The 15858-nt window shown below is 36.0% G+C and overlaps 1 protein-coding gene across 2 annotated transcripts in view; it reads right to left on the reverse strand.

Annotated features, from left to right (window-relative positions):
• Positions 1–2120: 2120 nt before the first annotated feature.
• KIF5B (kinesin family member 5B) overlaps positions 2121–15858 on the reverse strand; it is a 38827-nt gene continuing 25089 nt past the window's right edge. Inside the window, exons 15-26 of one of the 2 annotated variants that reach the window (XM_052805832.1) lie at positions 15251–15394; positions 14411–14596; positions 13431–13548; positions 13021–13082; positions 12829–12938; positions 12544–12645; positions 10407–10467; positions 10166–10237; positions 9885–9989; positions 9145–9361; positions 7163–7295; positions 2121–4748 (exon numbers count right to left, since the gene is read on the reverse strand). In XM_052805832.1, the coding sequence (XP_052661792.1) occupies positions 4742–4748; positions 7163–7295; positions 9145–9361; positions 9885–9989; positions 10166–10237; positions 10407–10467; positions 12544–12645; positions 12829–12938; positions 13021–13082; positions 13431–13548; positions 14411–14596; positions 15251–15394 (1317 nt within the window). In that variant the 3' untranslated portion in view covers positions 2121–4741. Of the gene's footprint in view, positions 4749–7162; positions 7296–9144; positions 9362–9884; positions 9990–10165; positions 10238–10406; positions 10468–12543; positions 12646–12828; positions 12939–13020; positions 13083–13430; positions 13549–14410; positions 14600–15250; positions 15395–15858 lie in introns of both variants that reach the window. The other variant, XM_052805823.1, reaches the window with a different exon arrangement.

Below are 15858 nucleotides of genomic sequence, written 5' to 3' on the forward strand. Positions count from 1 at the left end.
TTGGTCATCCCCTAGTAGAGACACAGGTCTGTTCAAAAGCGAGCACCTCACTGGTGTGACTGAGCCATCTTCTGTTAATAGGATACACTATGAAATATTTGATAGTATCAGATTAGCTCATTACTGAGCAGTTTTACAGATGCAATTTCTTCCTCCTGAGATCTTTTCTTCTACATAACTGTACTGGCAGACTTAAATCTAGACCTCCTTTATGCTTTTGTACATATATATATTTATATATCAAAGCTCTACAAATTTAGCTAAATCTTTTTCTGAGAAAATTATCCAGAAGATGATTGCAGCCTTACGTAACTAGATTGCTCCATAATAAAACATCAGTTCAATAGCACTCAGAAAAAGTAGAATCAACTGTTACAGATTCCTGGGAAAGGAAAAAAAGTCCTGAGAAAGAAAAAGAGAGAGAAGAGGTCTACAAAAGTCTAGGTGGCACAGAAATGTTGGAAAGGGATTAATCCTTTCAAACAAGAATGAGGAGTCACCAAATCAGCAGGAGCCAAGTTAAAAAAAAAAAAAAAAAAAAAAAAAAGAGATGTTCATGAAGCAAGTGGTAACTCATGGGAATTGCTTTCCAACTGAAACCAAGACAAGTTTACATGGATTCCAGAGAAGACTGTCCAAGTATGTGGATAAAATGAGAACTTTGAGCATCACCATACAGACAACTGACACCACACTCAGGAAAGCCCCTGACATGACATGTCTAGAGAAGACTATTGAGAAGAATCATCACGTTTGACTGATTTTTCTGGGCAACCCATATATCTGGCACCTCTGGAGAGAGGCTTAGCTAGATGAGCTCTTGGTCTGAACCAAACCAACTGTTTGTTCTGTCAGACTGGCAGAAGAGAAGATCTCCATTTCACTTCCCTCCTTCACTGGCTAACTGGGAGTACATAAAGCACAAGCAGCTACAGCTCAAGCTGAAAATACAGTAGGCATCAGCTGCTACAGATGAACTGGCAGCTTTCAGAATTTGTCATCTGCAGGCTGAAACACTGCAAGCAGGCACCCATTCTTCATGCATCCCAAAACAGATAAATGCATTATCATCTTAGAAAGTCTTTAAAATTGGATTTTTAAGATCCCCAGGAATCAAATCAGATGCACGTCATGTGCCCAAACCCTTGAATCAGCTTCTACACTGCTTCACATCAAAGTTCCATTTTAAAGAACAAGTGCGGAATGCAAGTGCAATCTATGCTTCCTCGATTGCCAGTAGGCCTGAATTAAGGCAATCTCCTCTAATTCTTAAATTTCCTTCTCCTCCTGGAAAGAAGAAAGTATAGCTGACTCTAAGTTGACTTCAGCTTACTCTAGAATGCAATAATTTAAAAAAAGAAATACCTTGGTGAATAGGATGCAGCAATAATCTTACATATCTAACTCCCAATTACAGCTAAGAAATAACTACATGTAGGTATAGCCTAAGGAGAAGAGGGTTGGGTTTGTTGGTGAGGGTTCTGGAGTTTGTTTTTCAAGTCTTTTTTTGAAAAGCAGCTGAATACTAAGGAATACTAATACTAGGAAATCTCTCCTTTAAGAGAAAGAATGCTGTGTCTACACCCTATGCCAAGGGAGAATTCTTTCAAGTGTGTCACTGTGTCCAAGATAGATAGGGTGGAAGTTGATGTTTAAAAAAAAAACCCCCAAAACATACAGAACCAAGAGAAGCCATTAAAAATGGCTATTAAATTGGCATATTTATGAACTACATGGAATATATGCCTTTGGGAGAGGTCAGTGTAATTCAAGATTGAAGGGGTTCAAATTCTGATATACTGTGGCTGTAATCAATTTCTGTACATTTCCACAGGCAGCAGTTGTTGGAGTTGGGGGGTTTTTTTTGTTCTTTTGTTTGGTTTGGGGCTTTTTTGTTTGTGTATTTTTTCTATCATGAACAGTCTTTTGAAGACTAAGACTTAAATATTCATATTTGTGGGAAAGCTTACTTGTATTAACAAACACTGCAACAAGAAGTTACGAGACATCAAGTGATCACTATTTACATAAAGATAACTGGTCGTGAAACCTATCAAGTGAAAAGTATTATCTGGACACAATGTAACAAACAGGTGAAGAGACTGAATAAATGCACAAAGTTCAAAGATTTTTCTTCTCTTTATTTAAACACAAATACATTTACAGCATGCAGGTAAGTTAAAACTATATGGCGTCTTCCCCAAACCAATTGTTTTAATGCATCTTAAGTGTACTGAAGTTAAATCATATTCCACAGGTAGACTTGTCCTCATGTCAAATTTAGAGATACACACAGTAGTGAGTCAGCATTTAAGTTATGTAAATAATTTAGTTGTTCACCAGAAATAAATATTATTTCACCAAGTTCCTATCCTAAACCATCTTTTTAAAAAATATGATCTAGAGGAACATAAAAATAAGAACCATTCAAAGACTGCAAGTTGAAACAGCAGTGTTGAACATTCCCTGTATAGACTGAATATTTTAATTTACAAAAAACAGTAATTGTCCTGTCCAGCTGACCTATGACAGCCAAACCAGAAAACAAAAAAAGTTGTTTGGTTTTGTTTTTTTTTTTTCTTTTTTTCTTTTTTACATTTTAAGAGGCAGTTCTTGGTAAACTTCATAAAAGGTTTAAAATAAAAAAAAAAGTTTAAATATAAAAAGGTGATGTACACTGAGCTACAGGCTAATTACGTTTTTTTTGTTGTTTTTTTTGGTTTTTTTGTTTTTTAAACACAGCAATTTTCAGCACCAAACCCCATGATAATTACCTACAGGAATGAAACCCCCATTCACAGGCATGAGAAAAAAAATCCTGCTTCATTTGAATGTATTTTAAAGAAAGTGGTTTCTTTTTGTTTTTATGATTGCATATTAACAAATGAAGGTCTGAAAACCTGTAGTTAACACTGAGAAAGATAACGGACAGTGCTGTTTCCATTATGAGAAATTTCATTCAAACTAGTTTGCCATTCATTTATTTTTCTTTCCTCAGTATGCTGTCTTTAATCATGCTCTAAAACAACTGCAAGTTTGGAGTGTTTGGCAGCCTTAATGAACAAAACAGTCTCAAAAGCTGAAAACTCCAAAATAGTGAGATTTCCGACCGATACACTCAACCTTTAAAAATCAAACTATTAAAAATTCAAACTACTGTAGTTATAGAAAAACGTGGTTCAAGGTCTAAAATCTGACTACACTCCATCATAATATAAATATTTTGTCTATTTATAATATAAAAGTTGAAAGTGATTTCCTGTTTGAACAGTCATAGAGTCTCTACTGTTTCCACAATAACTGATGAATACCCAGCAAAAAGTTCAAGCCAGCACACAAAGTGGTACCAACTGGGTCTGGAAAGCTCACTGAATTCTTTCAGTAATATTAAGTTCCTTCTTTCTCAAAGACCTGGTAACCAATTTCTATCCAGAAGGCAGCTGTTCTAAAAATTATAGTGGCTAAACCCTATGAATAAGTTAGGCAAATTATACTATAAAATTTTAAAACACAGAGTCAGCTCAGTGGAAGTATTAGAGCTCAAAAAACAAAACAAAACAAAAACCCCCATGTTTCATTTTGTTAGCCACTTTACAGGACTTTATTGCAAAGAGAAGAAAAATATTCAACAACTACTACTTTGGACATTTCATATACCTACTTACAAACGGATTACAAATACAATTCAGGGTAGCACTTTATTTATTTTATTATTTTTTTTTAAACACTTGTCTCTGGGATTTCCCAATACATCAGTTTTAAAAAGTTGTATCCTTTATTAGTGTATTTGAATTCATTGGCCAGCTGCTGAAAAAATTTTTTTAATTGAAAGTTAAAATTTTAGCCAAAAAATTCCAGTACTGTATATGTAGTGGAATATCAAGTTAGATTTTAGATTGTGCTCATTTCACTATTATAAAATAGCAAAAGTGAACTGTCACAGATACAGACAAATGGATAGACAGGCTCATCAGAATGAAGCAGAATGTTTTCACTCCACCAGACTGTACTGTGTGTAGAATCAGGAACAGGACAGATGGGATAATCCATTGCCAAAGTCTTTTTTGTAAACTTAGGTTTACTCTTATTACTGTACAATATTTAATTCTAAATTACCCGATAAACGGGCATTTAATCAGATAACAGTTAAACAGCCTTGTTCATATTGAACTCTTTAGTTCTGTGGTGTAGCAATTGCAGTGCCTTATGGCAGTTGTCGTAAGCACACTTCAGTATTCTTACACTGTACAAATAAATTTAGTTCCAATGCCCTATGTAGCATTCCAAAAGAAAACTGTAATCTAGAGTGCCGTTCTAATTCAGTGGGACATGTAGTGTTATGTGAAGTAATAAAAATGAAAGTATACTTAAACACTGTTGCACATTCCCTAAGACAATAAGATGTACACAAATTAAGCTAGAAAGTTTGAACTAAGATCTTCTCAACGTACATTCAGCTTGGCACAGTGCAGACTAAATTTAAGACATGAAAGACAAACTGTGTAATGAGCAGAGCTACACTTTAAGTAACATGTCATTTTTCAAGACGCCAAAATTGCACTCTAGTTTTTTTGGGGGGGAATCAGTTAGCAGAATTTGTAGAAGGGGGAAGAGCTGTACAGGCCAGGTATAATTTATACATTTTCAAAAAATAATCCTACAGTCCCCAAAGGGAAAGATTATTGTCATGGAATGACTCCCTCTACACGATATCCAATCCTCCTCACGTTGCATTTACTTTTCAGCAACTGTAAATGAGAAAAATAACAGAGTTACATGCTTGTACCTCATAAGCCAAAAAAGCCAAGTTATTTATATTTACAGTAGACCATATTCACTATTTACATAGCCTTTAAGAGCCCAATTCTTAGACCACTCAGATAAGTGCTAATAGAACATCTACTTTAGAATAACAAATTACACAACACAAAGCATTTAAGCAATGCTGTCTGTTACCAACAAATTTACAGCACAATAAACTGACTGGGTATCCAATCTTGATTGCCTTAACAGAGTAAACATTACAAACACAAGCCAATTATAACCCAGTTCCATTTCCCATGACTGTTGCTACTTTTCCAGGCCAGTGAGAACTGTCTGGATACCACCTACCAGCTGCTGCAAAGTTTTGACTTTGCTATTTTGGGAAGATGAAATGGGAATGAAGAGATCATTTGGCATAAATTATCTTAAAGTTTGATTTGCATAGGGAAATAACAATTTACCATCTCTGTACTTCTTTAATGTTTCCAGAATAATTTGTTAAAGTGGTCTCCAAATGTAAAACAGTACATCATGTTCCTACTGTACCAGAAGTTCTCTAACCAGAAGTTGAGATGCTTAGTATATGTATTAATCATCAAAAAAAGTATGACAGACACTACTACAGAGAAGAATGATACTGGCTACCCGAGTATTCACAAGCCTAGAACAAATTCATATTTAATAGTAAAAATAAAGTTCAAAAAAGTTTTGTTCCTTTACTTCCATAGGGGACAGGTTCTTCCAGAAACAAGATAGGAAAGTTGGAATAAATTACGACCAGTCTCCTGCCTTTAAGTGCTAAACTCTGCTCGGTTCTACAGCAATAGGTAACATGCTCACGTTAGAAGAATTATATGAAAGCTTTACAACTGCTTAAGGGATTCTGCAAGCATATTACATAGGAGTTCTCGTTTGTTTGTTCAAAAGGTGTTCTAGCCAATACTTAGCAATTTTCCACTCCTTCATGATTTATCTAAACACAGTCCAAAAGTCAAAGTGCTAAGCCTCCTATTTAAATTCCCCAGGACCAACAACAAAAGCTCTTCTCCAAAGCAAGATGCAAGCTCAAAATTTAGTTAATTTATTGCTGATTATATCAACTATTCTAAGCACTTTTAAAGAAGTATGAGACTAAATAGGCGCTCTTCAGTTAGAATTCTAGGCAACATCAGAGCACGTGCAAACTCACGCTAAAGTAGGCATCTAAAATAAACTGGGTCAATCATACCTTGAAATGTCTCTACACTGGACACCTGAGCTAGACTGCCATTGTAGTCAAAGTAGCTATCAGAAGATTAATTTCACCATATCAACATAATCAAGAATCTATGAATTGCCAGCTCCTTAGTCATTCAAGGTAAATGTTATTCAAGGTTAAAGTACTATCACTTCAACCTCTTATTTACTAAGAGACAGAGACACTACTGAACAGAACCAGGTACCTTAACTAGTACCACAGCCTGATTTTCTCTAAATTGGAAAGAAAGCTTTGAAAAGTCAGTCAGCTAATAAAAAGAAACAAGTGGAAACAAGATTAACATAAACTGCTTCTGCCCTTCAGAAGAGAAGCACCCAGGATTCAAACACCACACAATCATTTTAGGAGTATTTTCAAACCGAAGATGCAGATAACCTTAACTAAGGGAATGCCTAGAAGACATTTATACAAACGCTCAAAAGTCAAGATGACGACAGAGAACGCAGCAAAGCATTACTGTTAAGTGACCAACAGACCAACTCTAATGCAGACATTGATTAAAAAGAGACATGATTCTGTGAGCAACCGAAGCATATTAAGTACCAGACTACATCTAATTACTTAGGAGATTAGAGACATTTTCAAATAAGTGCATGTATTAATTTCAGTTACTGTATTTTAGCTAGGCTAACATTTTAAATTTACCAGATGAAGACACGAATTTTTCTGTTAAATACTTCCAAACTACTGACACATGAAGCAGTGTGCAAACGTAGTAACAGCAGCAAATAAACAACATATGAGAATAGGGTCATTTTTTATTTCATTGCTGAATGTTTTCTGAAGAAAACCATATTTAAAGAGATACTAGCAAGCCAAAAGAATTTAAACTGTCCACCCCTTTCCCAAACAGTAGCTATTGGCTGTGACTGGTAACTATCTCCAACTGACTGTTTTCATGTTCTGTTCTACTCCAGCAGAACAACTCCAGAACTACCATTTTACAACAAATGCCAGTTTTATAACAAAAGCAGCAGCAGCAGCATTAGTCAGATGTATATGCATACTGTTCCTCTAACTATACAATTCTGTAAAAAAAGAAGTTAACAGATTATTCAAGTGATTTTATGCCACAGAATGAACTGTAATACAAAGTGGTTTAATCACACATTTAAAAAAAATCCTACAAGACAAACTTACACTTTGTCTTGCCGTCCTCCACCTCCACGCAGCGCAACTGGCTGGCTGTTTTGAGTGAACGCACCTCCACCACGAATTGCACTTGGATGAGTTGGAGAAGCTGCTGGATGTTGGCCAGGACGGATAGGCTTAGCTGCATGAAAAGAAACATGACTTACAAATATATACATCACAATTTTACCTTTTATTATTCAAATTTACTAATGCTTTATTTTAAAGTATCCCAAATGTAATAATCAAAATTTAATGCACTTTGAATAAGAAAACAAGTTTAAGAGATGGTATTCTGAGAACCTAACAGATTAGTGCCAACTATAACAAGCCCTGAAAAATAGACAAGGTTTTGCTTTTATTGTCCCTATTAGAATTAAAGCTAGCAAAGTTTTTGATAATGATTATCTTCATGTGTATTATCTGCCCCACCTAATGCATTTCCCTGTGAGAGTCCTATTTCTCGGCAATAAGAACTCAAATAAGACACATCGCTAGACAAAGTTTCATGAGGGTTCTGTTCCTGTAAGGAATAATTATACCCTGCTGTATTTCCCACATCTACTTGATTGATAAGCCACTAGTTACTCTGCTCTGCAAGTGATTCTGCATACTGATTACTCCACAGATAACACTGCTTCATCAACTTCTTACCACCATATAGAAATAAAACTTGCTCTATTACTGAATTCAAAAACAGTAGTTTTGACAGGTCATTCACAAGCTGCATATGCTTCGATAAACAAACTATATTTTCAATCAGTTTTGTACCAGCTCTTAACAGGACATGCACAACTGTATGACTTTACAAAGTTCTGTAACATTAAACAGAAGCATTTAAAGTTTCAGCAGGTAAGAGTGGATAAAAAGTACCTGCAGGTAGCAAATGCATCAGAGAAACACTTCTCAATTTCTGCCTTACAGGAAGCTGATCTCCAGCAAGACATGACTAGTTCATCTAGACATTTAAGTACAAGAGGCTTTATAGCTGTGGCAAGCTCACTAGAGAATTGTTTGTCATCTTGGAGATCACTTGAGAGAAATGTAAGACAGGAAAGCACCTGTCTTCAAGCTGCCACTTGAAGTGACCAAGAAAAAAAATTTTAACTTTATTCTGCAACAGCTCTTTGCAGACCTACAGAATATGAGCAAAGTTTAACTGCAATGCTCATTTCAGTTGCATTATCATTTAAGATAAGCGTATTGATTACTGAAGTCCTGACACAGGACAACAAAAAGGCTGGAACACAGTTACTTCTACAACAATAATGTAATAGGCACAGTTAAGTCCTCCACAGGTCACACACCCTCTTGGCCCTCAGCACTTGACAGCATAATGGCAGGGGGAGGACCAAGGGAATATGACTGTCTTCCCCCTACATAGTAAGAAAGACTACTAGTTACTACAGATTTTTGTTTTTTCCATTCTATTGCCTCAGCGAGGGCTACAGAGTGCTATATGTTTTGGAACAAAGAACCAAAAAGGTAATTAGGGATCTTAGGATGTTAGTTGTGCATTTCTGTCTGCCCCTCTCCCTGACAAGACCAAAAGACAGCAAGACGATTTGTTGTTGCTTAAGGTGATGGCTTAATCTCTCTCCTTGCTTTGGAATACCTACTTAGCCTTAGAAATTGGAATGGAATTGGAATGATGTTACAGACTTAAGACTCACATTCACTGTATTGTTTTGTTCTAGGAAGTGGAACGCACATTCAGGCTAGAATTCTAGGTCAGTAAGCCTTTCCCAGCACGTACAAAAATCCAGCTACCAGGAAGAGGCCCATTTCAAATAAATAACAAACCCCCAAACAATCATACATCACCACCCACTCACACTTACAGTCTATTAACCAAAATATAACTCATGGTAGAAAATGCATCATGTTCACACATGCAGTACCAACTAAGGTTGAAAGATGCATACTTGCACAAAGATCAAAAAAATCAGGAGGCAGATGAAGCTGTAGGGGGCAAGGGATTCTTTACTAACCAATTTGTGCAGAATGTCCTCTTCTGGCCATATTCTTGGATCTTACAGCTTCCTTTATACGATCTACTTCTTGCTGATACCGTTTGCGATCACGAGAAGCATTCTCTTTGGCTTCCTTCAGTGCAGACTCCAAAGCTTTAACTCTTTCAGCTGTAGCTCTAAGTCGCTTCTCGAGTTTAGGAAGTTCACAGCGAAGATCTGCGTTATCACGTACCAGCTACAAAACCAGAATTTATTATTTTCTTGGTATCTCTTTTCATAGGGAGAGCCAACCAAACACCCTCCTGCCCCTAAACAGGCAAAGCAGTAGGGCTACTATATTATCTTTGCTTAAGCTTTTAGTAAATCTAATAGTTCATCAGTAAGATGGTCATATGAAAATCAGTTACTGTGGAAGAACGTGCCACCCAACATAGGCACTTAAAGTCTACATTCTTCTTCAGTCAGAGACAGGCAAGAATCCCCTAGACTGATACACTAACTCTAAACACTAACTTGGATCTTCTTCAGTTTAAATGCAGCTATTTTGTTACATACTCACATATATTTAAAATAGCTATTAATTTACGTTACAGGAAAACTTTAGTCTATTGTTTTATATCAAGAGACACACTCAAGATGTAGAAGTATTTAATTATGAAGCAGTTACTTTATGACCAATATGCATGCAGTCACTCCTATAATAATGCACCTTAAGTAGTTTGTTTTTAATTAAAACTTGAAATTAAGCCTCATTGTACCTGCTTGTGAACCTTTGTAAGCTGTTCAAGATTATTCTCAAGGAAGGAAATCTTCTGTTTTTGTGCAGCACTGCCTCCTGTATCATCCGAGTCAATCTCGGCACTCTGCAGTAACAAAGGCATGGGGAGGGAGAGAGGAGGCTGAGTACAAATCTGAACTTGCATATTAAGATCAAGCCAGAAAAATTACACCACATAAAGACCAATTCCTCATTTAGTTCTAAACTGAAATTTATGTAGCATTCTCAGAAACACCAAGTTTCACTACAGCACCATGTTACCTTTTTCACTCTAGTAGCCAGATCTTGAACAAACAGCTTCCGAAGATTGTGAAGAGTCTGAAGTTCTTTTGCCTACAGTTAAGGACAAGAAATTAAGCAAACAAACAAAAAAACCCCACCAACGAACCAAAACAACCCCCTCAAAAAAACCCCAAAAGCCAACACACAACTCTGAAAGAAAAGAACACCCCAAACACGCAAGTATTGACATTTGCTTTGTAATATATTCTGACTATCTTACCACAGTCTCTTCCAAACCCTTTAAATCTTGCCTTGCTTGTTCCCGTCTGTCCTGCATAACCCTAAAAGAGAGTAAATTTGTCCTGAAACATCTGAGCAAAATAGGAAATTTTAATGTTTTAGGAGACTAGATTGATAAACACTATATGGTACAAATGAAAAATGTCTTTCAGTTGAAGTCCTCAATTAAGGATGCAACTGACAGATGACACCACACTCAGAAATCCATTTGGGAAGGGGGTGTGGAAGTGGGGGAGTTGCAGAAAGAAAAGAGAGAAGTACTTTTAATATTGAAGGAATACAAACAAGTACATTCAGATGCATAATGTTAAGTTTCTAGAATATGTAAAGAAGGACTCTGTCTGAGTCAGGTTCAGGATGAATACTTGGGGAGATCTTATCCTACAAATGTTCTTAGCTCTGACCAGCTAAGTATCACATGACAGATTAAGGATTTTTTTGTTTTGTTTTGTTCTACCACCTCACCCCCAACACATTTGCCAAAGCTAGCATCATAAACAACAATCTCAGTTTACAGGAATATAACACTTTACAGAGCTTCTGTCTTCCTATTTAATGTGAGAGCTTTTGCTGCACTGCTAACACTCTCTCTCAGAATTATAAGGCAGCACAATTACTAAGATGACAGGATACAGGAAAGGAATGCGGACTTTTCTTTTTACGACTCGAGATTGGAATAGGAAGGCCAGGGACTACATGAAAATGAAGTGTTCCTATTAAGTAGCCAAAAAGCTTCTTTTCCTCTTGAAATTTCTCCTCACTTGGCCAGTTCCACTACTAGCTCACAGTTAAATGATTAAACATTTGAGGTAATAAAATATTCTAAAGAATATCTCAGCATCCTATCCATTTCACAGATCTCACTGGAAAAGTAGTTCTAGGCATCTTACACAACTCTAAGTCAAAAAAAGAAAGAATAAAATGTGAATAATCTGCATTGTTTCTGGCCTGTCATTCACCATGCACATTTATGACATACAATAGAAAATAAATGGATTCAAAGGGTGGGGGAGGACACAGAATACCAAACTAATTTTTAATGTTTCTTTGCAAGTCTTTTGAAGAGGAAAGTTTCTAATATAGCAAGCACCTTTAAGGGATCAATGTTATATATAGTTTAGCTGGCAAACTGAAATAAGAGCAATAATGTGGTATGCATATCAAATCTTACAAGACAAGAAAACCTATTGTAACTAATGTAACTTTTGTAATCATTGTGGCATATAAATAAATCAGAGTAAGATGCATTCACAAGACCAGAGTACTGTTAAAATTTTAGTCAGTTCAACCAACATTGTATTTCACAGTAAGGCTAAAAGAAAAAAAAAAAAAGGTAAAGAAAAAAGAAAAAAGTAAGCATTAGTTATTGGTTACCAGTACAGACCAGTTAGTTCCCTCTGATTATTTAAAATTCTAAGATAAAAACCTGAAAGCCACTGTGTGCTTTTAAACATGGCCAAAAAGTATGCACTTTTGAAAAAGTTTTAAGTATAATGTATTTTTAACTTCTGTAAAGATAAATTCATATACACCAGAAAGGGGTCGCTACTGATACTCTAGAAACACTTCCAGGAGATTATGGTCAGATTTCTACAAGTTGAGAACTGTTTTTCATCTTGACCGTTGTATACTTACCTGCAAGCAGAATTCAATTCTAATTTTTGCAATAACTTTTCAGTCTCTAATTCACTAATACACTGTATTTAATCACTCAAAGTATGTAGCTGTTTAATCTCAAGAACAAGCCAGTTAGAACCACCTAACTAGTTAAATTGCACAACAACAAAAAAATAAAAAAAAAAAAGGAACTGTTTACAAGTCTCTTCCAGTCTTAGAGCATGCAATACTTAGCTGCAAATTGAAAAGTTCACTACTCCAACCCATAGCATATTAACAAACAAAAAGTTGTGTCCTTCCTACCTTTCATCATTTTACTTCCAATTTTAAATATTAAGGCAGTGCAAAGGTTTTAAAAAAGTTGAATTCAAGAAGGCTCTGGAGCTTCTCTCTTTAATAGGCATATCATACAGTGAGAGCCACTTCGTCATATTAGGTCACTAGTTTTTAAAACTTAAGTGTTCCCACACACATTCGTTTTATGCACCATTATCACTTACGTAAGTTCATGCAGTTTTCTACTTTTTTCCTGATCAGTCGCTTTCAACTTCTCATGCTCAACTCTAAGACGTTCCTGTTCAAGCATCATCTTCTGGTTTTGGCTGAACACAGAAAGTAAATATTATATCAACTAAACCTGTCAGACAGGACATTCAGTAAAGCAACACAAGTTAGAAAGACATTGCTGGAAGAAACCTTTGCCACTTCCTTACCACCATACTGTGCTTCCATACTCACACAGTCCAGAGACATTTGGCACTACTAAAATAATGACAATTACTTACTCTTGAAGTTCAGTGATAAGTTTCTCCTTTGCATCAACTTCATCTCTTAGGCTACTGATTTGTTTCTGATGCGTCTCACGATGGCTCTGAATTTGCTGTTCCACAGCTTGCTATTAGAAAAAACAGCGCTTTAAGAAGTTACCATAATTCACTTGGGGTTTTTTTTTTTTAAAAACAATGAAATTAACTTACCTTGACTTCATTTGCAGTTTGAACCTTATTTAAGTGCTCTTTCTCCATCTCATGGACTTTTTCTAGTAGGGATAGAGGAGGGAAAACACATTTCAGCCAGGTAACTGGGTGATCACAGGGAAGATGGAGTTAATTCCCCCTTCCCTTCCCAACGCCTTAAAATTTGGAAAAAATCCCCTCACACCACAAAGATCAATTAAATCAGTAACATCTTTAATTTAATCCTATCCACAGCAGTTCTTTCAAATAGCAAGCATGCTTTGCTGTTGATTAATTCTACATGTTCAGTAGCAAAAAGCCATTCTCTAGCTCTGCCCTTCAATCTAAACAGAACAGAACAATTCCATATTTATCACTATATAATTAAAATGGTGATGGTGGTGGGTGGTGTGTAGGGAGGCAATTCCTACCCTGTGCTCGGAGTTGAACTAATTCTTCATTAAGGGAATCCACAGACTCTTCCAGTTGTCTCTTTTTCTGTTCCACATTCTGAAGGTATTCAGTCAATGACTTGATCTTGGCTTCATGCTTGTAGAATGGAAAGATTAATTTGCTTTGGAACTAGGTATCACAGAATTACATCTGCATAAACAGTTTATACTTATTTTTAAGCAAGTAACCTGATCTCAAAACAAAAATGGTGCCAACTAAACTCTAAGAAGAATATGACTACTCAAGTAGATCTGTAACGTAGCCTGTAAGACAATGTCTTTATTCTGGATTGGAATGAAATACATTTTTGGCTGGGAGAAGAGATGTTTTGAATGTTAAATACTATCAGAGGCAAGAGAGGCCCGCTGTATTTAGAAGACTGCACAGAAATATGCATCTCCTGATTTAAAAAAAGATTACCATCTGTATGTAAAACAAAATATAGAAAAATTAAATTGCATATGTAGATCACAATTTTCAGAAGTGTTAGAAGACACAGTACTGATCTTTTCTAACAATCGCATTAAAATGGCCTTTCTCACATTATAAGTAAATTTAATCTGCTATGCAAGCCTACTGTCATTTTACTGTGCTATTGCTCTCTCCCACTTCCAACTTGCTGCATTAGCAGGCAGAGTGCTCACTGGCCACTCCTTCTGTAAGACTGCTATTTGTAAAGGATCCTGTGATGGAGAACATATGGACGCTAGTATTTACTACAAGTGCTGCAAAAGCATTATCAGGCTACAGACATATTGCAGAAATTTTGACATCCTGTCACAATTACTCAGAAGCATCCAAACTGAAGAGAGTATTGAGGATACAGCTGAGTCTTGTGGCTGTTTGCTCACAATATACTTTGTTAGGTATCAAAAAGAAATTGCAACTTTTTTTACCCCCCAGTAGGTTAATAAATTCAAAAGAACATGTAGGAAGTACACTGTAAAGAAACATTTACCTGTGAGATACGGAGCTGGCAGGCAGCCAACTCCTTTTCGTTTTCTTCCATTTTCTTATTGCTTTCAGCTTGTGTGCCTTCTAACTGTTTGCAACGTTTTACCATTGTTTTTACTTCTGATTTCATTTTACTAATGTACAGTCTTGCAACTGTGAATTCTTCATCTATCATGCCAGTTCCCTCAGGCTGCTGAGAAGTGTGGAATGACACATTTAGAAAGCTCAGATAACGAAACAGAATTAAAGATGAGCTGGAGCACCTTAGTGCCCAGCACACATCCCCCACCTCAACTGATAATCAGACCATTTCAACATCAAAATGTAACTTTTTTTTTTAGTTTTCTGATTGCTTTTTTAGAGGTTTGCACAAAGGTAATGAGTCACTTGAAGAGGGAAATACAGTTTATAGTAATACAGATTTCTAACACTGCTTACATTCTTGTCCTACAGTGATCTTCTAGATTTATCTTTTTTTATTTCAGTTCCTCATTCCATTTTTAATATAAGTATCATCCTGATTGCTACTGTAGGTCAGCATTAGATTTCCAAGACGATGCTGTTGATTATGACCATTTCATATAGCAGTTTAACAGTACAAAAGAAAACACTACTTCCAAAAAAAAAAATCATACCTGCTCCTCCTTGTCTTCGCATAATCAAATTCTGTTTGGGACATGATTAAGTCACAGTATAAGCAATGGATAAGCTTATGCCCATATTATTAATACACATGAGGCTTCCTATGGTGGTTATTTTTATCATACTAAGAAAACTGACCCCACCTATCCACAATGTATGTGTGCAATTCATGGCATTAAAAATTGCACTGACTAATCCTTACCTTGACATCGTTATTTCCAACTGCAATTCCTATCTCTGCAAGATCTTTTAGTAAGGAGGCCATCATTTCTGTTGCTCGTTTCTTCTGATGGTTGGTCATTTCTTTAAGTTTCTGAAGCTCTGCATCTATACTGGCTAGAGTGACCTACAGTAAAAGAAGTTACACTATAATAAACAAAACACACACTATTTTTAGAACTAGTTTCATACTATTTATTTAAATACAGCAACATGTGGTTGCCTAATGAAACGTCCCATTTTTAAGTCTAAAACCAGACTGGTATCAACCTATGTGAATACACCATATAGTAAAAATGTAGAAGTCCTAGAGTGACAGTGTTTCTTCTGAAAGAAATGTAAAGTACTGGGGACCGAGGCCTTCAGCTCACAAAATATAATCTTACAACTCTGCAACAAAATTCACATCAACATTGTTAAACAGCATTCAAAGTTATATCTGGTTAAATATTGCAGAGAATTGCATTTATAGGAAAAAGGTACATGGACAGCAAGTCTAACACTTTTCAACATATTTTGGTGAAAGAAAATAATTTCAGCTTTCCCTGCAGAGCTCTTAACTCTTTCCTACTTGCAAATCAGAAAACAGCA

Source organism: Harpia harpyja, chromosome 1, assembly GCF_026419915.1.
Source record: "Harpia harpyja isolate bHarHar1 chromosome 1, bHarHar1 primary haplotype, whole genome shotgun sequence".
Taxonomy (NCBI): Eukaryota; Metazoa; Chordata; class Aves; order Accipitriformes; family Accipitridae; genus Harpia; species Harpia harpyja.